This window comes from Mandrillus leucophaeus, unplaced genomic scaffold (genome assembly GCF_000951045.1).
Source record: "Mandrillus leucophaeus isolate KB7577 unplaced genomic scaffold, Mleu.le_1.0 Scaffold1211, whole genome shotgun sequence".
Lineage (NCBI taxonomy): Eukaryota > Metazoa > Chordata > Mammalia > Primates > Cercopithecidae > Mandrillus > Mandrillus leucophaeus.
The window spans coordinates 681,114-686,525 of NW_012100444.1; the positions used below are offsets into that span (position 1 = coordinate 681,114).

The following is a 5,412-nucleotide window of genomic DNA, read 5'->3' on the forward strand; positions in this document are numbered from 1 at the left end:
CCAGGATGATGCTTGGTTGGAGCCTGCAATTATTACAAAAAATTAATACAAATAATAAATAAATTAAAACAAAAGAATTCCTGAACTAATGTTCTGGCTGAAAGGTGATCTAAACTTCTGATGCAAAATGTTGGAATGAAAGACTGATAAATTCATAAAGAACTAAGAGACAGAGGGAGAAAAGAAAAGCAATATTATAATAAAAGAAATATGTTCAGAATGTAAGACAGGAAACAGATGTGACTAATATTTATAAAGTCATATTTATAAACCCTGACTATTGTATTTATATAAAATATCTTACTCAAAACTGATGGACAGAAATATTTCAGAATTGAGATTAAATATCAAAAATATGTAATTTAGTATATAAACAGCAGGGTCTCAGGTGGCACTCTGTATCAAACACTTAAATATTTCTGCAGCAAAGTAAATGAAGAGTCACTCTAAAAATAATAAATAAAGGCTATCAAAAGCCTTAAATTAGATCATATATTGCTGCTAAATAAGTTATCAAAATACTTCCTCTTTCCTGAGGTTTTGAATTTCAGAATAAGACAAAAAAAATGCTTTAATTATTGAGCGGTAGGAGAAAGAGAAAGTTTTTTTTTTTCCCTTCTCTCTTTCTCTCTGTGTGGGTGTGTGTGTGAGAGATCTGCCAAAGTAGAATGTCAGTAATTGATACCTAAAACTAAAAAATAAAAACATATAACTGCGAAATCATGTTCTTTTGCCATACAAGGGTAACTACTAGAAGAGTGAGTTAAAAAAGTTGAGATGTTTACTTGGGATATTAGAATTTTAGGGTAGGCAGGAATATTATGTACGATTGCTCTTTTGTTTTTTTGCCATGCAGAACTATTTGATTTTTTAAATTACATGTGAAACCTTGATAACAATAAAAATAAATTAAACAGAAACTGGTTGGAATGGCATGCTCTTGGGTTAGGATTGTCTTTTATTGGGCTTTATCCAGGGTGAAAAAGTGCCTTTATTTTACTTTTCTCTCCCTGATCGGCCTTCTTGCCATATGATTTGTATCACTCAATTTGAAACTTTGTCCAATACTGCCTCTGTATTGGTTACCTTTTCTTCCATGCCTTATCTCTATAATTACACTAGATATTCCACAAGAGAGGAAGCATAAAAATAATAGATACAGTACAAACTTGGGAGTGAGGCACATTTGGCATTGAGACCCAGCATTAATGTTAGTTAGTTAACGTTAAGCCAGCTACTTATTTTTGCTGAATCTCAGATTCCTTTTTCAAAGGTGAGCGATAAGGTCTAATTTACAATATTGTTATGATTTAATACAGCCTCTGGAACTAGTAAATAATAGGTACTCCGTAAAATCTGTGGGTTATTTCCCCTTTTCCTGACTTCAAGGGAAAAAGACCGTATTTGTTTTCCTTTCCTTTTCTGTCCCCATGACATGTTCAACAGCAATAAGTGAGTAATAGGCAATCCATTGTACTGAAAATATCCCTAAGGTTCTTTTTATGACAACAAATACAATACTTCCTTCAAGACAATTTATTGAGATATTGCTAACTTTCTGATGAGAGGTTACCTTTGGAAATACCTGCCTAAAGAGAGGAGGGTAACTGGAATGAAAGTTAAGAACAGCTTACTTCCATAACAATGATGAAGGTCATCTTGGCAGCAAGGACATGCCAGAATTGCATATTATGAAAATATTTATTCTCATCATCAGGAGGATATCTGTAATCTCTGTACCTGAAAAGTGGAAGTAAATGCAAAAAAAAAAAAAAAAAAAAAAAAAAAAAAAAAAAAGTTATAGCTTCAACTAGAGAGACCTAATATAATTTCTTATTATTTCTCTTAACAGACCTGTCTAGCTGATCAGAAAAATCAGGTCAAAGTTAATTGATATTATGAAACATTTATCTTTCTTGTTCACATAAAGTCAGGGTATATGCTACTTACATGCAAAACAGACCTAAGAAGAAACACACAAGTAAAACTTCTCTCTTGCCCTTCAAAGACAAGCTTCTCAAATAAGTTATTCAAAATTTGCTGCTTCCACTTCCTCTTTTCCCACTCCTTAACACTCCCAATCCTTTCCTTCTCTCCTATCCTTAAATTGCAGGTATATATTAATCCTTTGATTTGACTTTCAAAAATAAGAATATTATAGGCCACTTCTATCTTCTTGAAACTCTATTTTCTCTTGGCTGTTCTGATGTTGTATTGCTGTGTTTTTCCTAACACAATTCTGAAATTTTCTTAATGTCCAACTTTGTGTGTTCATTCTCTTCTATAAAGTCACTGGATACTGGTCTTACTGAAATAGTTAGTCCAGCTAGTGGGTAATCACATCTAGAAATCTGACACCACTGGCCATGCTCTTAAACACATTAGGCTATGATTTCATTATACTCAAATATGTAATATAGCAATATAAATAATGTCTGCTTGTCTTGCAATATTTTGCTCTTTTTTTTTTTGGAGTCTCAAATGAAACAGCTGGTTTAAATTAAGGGGCCTTGATAAGCATATGTGTGTGTGTGTGTGTGTGTGTGTATGTCTTTAAATTGTATGGTGAAAAGATCCCATAGTACATGATACACTGAGTGTAAAAACAGTAGGTTCACATATGCAATTTTATATTCCCTATACAGAATAAAACCTTTTAGCAGGATAGGTGGTGAACTAATCATATTATTATATCATATTATTATATTGTTATTTCTCTCTCATACACTCTCTTTTCTGAGGACACAGATAATTCAAGTAAGTTAAATGTATATACAATATGACAATGTTGTATGATCTATAGATTATTGCAGCTTTGGACTAAGGGGCACTTGTTGGTGACAAACCCTTTTGATAAATTAGAAAGTAAGAAAAAATTTTAAATTAATGTTATCTTTACCTAAATCTCTTAGTTTTTGCCATTTTACCTTTTCAAATCTGAATCATGCAATGTGTGAATTCTAGAATGGATACAATTTATTTATACAGGATTTTTGTTGCCCTAAGAGAATCCTTTATATTGTAAGACATAAAGGTAATAGATAACTTAAGCAATACACTTAAAGGATAAAACTAAAACCTAAACAAACAAACAAATCACCTGCAAGTGATGAAGTCTCGTTTTTCCGAAGGTGCAGTGTGGTTTGGAAAATCAGCTATCAGGAATACTGACAGGCTATTATTCACATATCCTTTCATAGGCTGCGTGGCATTTGTTGAGTAAGCATAGTAGTAAACTAGACGGGGAATGATGTCCGACGTAAATGCAACAATAAAGGCCTGAAGAATAAAAAAAGAGGAAGATCATGGGCTGCCAATTTAGTTTTAATAATGTCTGACTTGTACATCTCTCAGTACCATAAATTGTACAGATGCAAAATAATTAAATACTATTACAAATCATAGTAATATGCAAGTCTTTGTCCTGAAACACAAAACAGCTCATTTACAGTGTGTGATCAGTATTCCAGGATTTCATAGCTACAAAGTGGCTAAGTAGAGAGTCAGACCAAAATGTGTCTGTCTCCAAGAACCATGTTCTTTCCATCAAACCTTGCTATTTCTTACATTTCTTATTGTTTAACAGCACAGTTCTACTATCCTTAACCAAATTCACTTTCTTAGACTAACCCAATGAGGTAGGACTGCAGGGTGTGGGGTGTGTGTGTGTGTGTGTGTGTGTGTGTGTGTGTGTGTGTGTAAGAGATTAACAGGAAAGGAATGAAGAAACTGAATATCATGTGTTTGCAAATTTCTCACAGTTCAGTGCAATTAATTTCAGTATTTGATTCCACGGGAATGATATTTTCCCATCCTTTCCTAAGTTCCGGAATAGTATAAATAGCATATTTCTTTTAGGTTAGATATGTCAATTAAAAACCACCTGGCTCTGGCACCTATATTTTTAGTGCTATGCTTTAAAAATTCCATTGTAATTTCTATGGCTAATGGTCCATTCGGGCTTTCTATTACTTAGTGAATAGATCTGACATTTTGCTTTCTAAACAAGTGGTCATTTCAAATATATTTCAAAATATATTGGAGTAAATTGGTACACAACAGTCTCTCATACTTTTTTTTCCAGAGTTTTACTTACTTTGTCTAGCTCTTGATTTACTTAGCAATTATGTCACTTTTTGTTTTCTAATTTGATTATTTCTGATTACATCTTTATTCTTTTTTACCACTTTATATCAATTTGATTTACAATTTTTGATAGTGTCTTAAGTTATATACTCAGCTCATTTTCCAGTCTTCTTTTAATAATTAAAAATGTATGGCAATGGAGTTTTCTGTAATAGTGGTTTTGGCTCATTCCTATAAGCTTTCATTTAAATTAAGCTCTATGATTTCAATTTTGTTTTCTCTTATATGAATCCTACTTAAAAGTATTAGATTTTCCTTTTTTATTATCTTATTATCAACTTCAATTTGTAAAGTATATTGTAAGTTAAAATGCATTGTAAAAGTTATACTTTTGGAAATTTATTTTTCTTACATTTTAAGTGTTTCATAAACATAACAGGTAAATGTACATTCTCTGTAGTATACAAATACAAATATAATCATTTTTTAATTATTTTATCCAAACACATTATACTGTTACTTATTTTCTGTCTACTTTGTCACATGCTGTGAAACTGTGTCATTGTTCTTGTATTTCTAAGAGTTAGCATGACATCGGTTTTTCTATATTGGTCAGTGCTTAACAGTTATTTTGGGATCTTTTAGCTTTATAAAGTATCACCATGATGAAATCAATGTAAAGATTAAGCATCATTCGCATCTCCCCGTGCCCCCCAAAATGAAATACAAAGTCACCCCACTGAAATAGGTCCACTTACATTAGTTGCAACAGAAAGGACAGCCATTCCATAAAGAATGTCTTGCCAAACACCTATGCTATGAGCTTTAGAAGCTACAGTTCTCCTGTATTGAGTGGTAAGTTTCCAGGCATCCACTCGAATCTCTACAATATTATTTATGAGAGCAAGAAGAGGAGCCAAAGGAAAAGACGCCACAAATAATGTAACAAATCCAAATTGAATAACTGTAGAGAAAAGAAAAAGGCATGAAGTCATTATTGTGAAGGAGAAAGACAAGAACACCCTGTCCAAATCCTGCTACTTCCTTCACTTTGGAGTGATCCACACGAATATGACAATTCAGGCTTCTGTCTGTCTGTCCAATTCCTCCTCTCCACAGGGGACTTACCTGCTTGCTAGAACTGGAAGAAAGAAACTGGGCATGCATGGTTGAGTTCCTTCTTTGCTCTTCCATTAGAAACATGCTTGTTAGAACAAAATCTATTTCTCTTTGCCTTTTATTATGGGCTAAGTTTAGGTTTATGCTTGTCTAGTCTTTACATTTGTATTAGCAATTTAGTGAGGTAACCAAGTTTTTCAATCTTGC

General features: G+C 32.7%; 1 protein-coding gene across 1 annotated transcript in view; it reads right to left on the minus strand.

The window, feature by feature from the left end:
- The window catches only part of ANO5 (anoctamin 5), a gene marked incomplete at its 5' end in the record, with an annotated part of 7,703 nt that extends 2,653 nt beyond the window's left edge, over positions 1–5,050 (minus strand). The window contains 3 exons of the mRNA XM_011971326.1: positions 1,635–1,740; positions 3,101–3,279; positions 4,845–5,050. Of these exons, the coding sequence (XP_011826716.1) occupies positions 1,635–1,740; positions 3,101–3,279; positions 4,845–5,050 (491 nt within the window). The remainder of the gene's footprint in view (positions 1–1,634; positions 1,741–3,100; positions 3,280–4,844) is intronic.
- Positions 5,051–5,412: the final 362 nt, after the last annotated feature.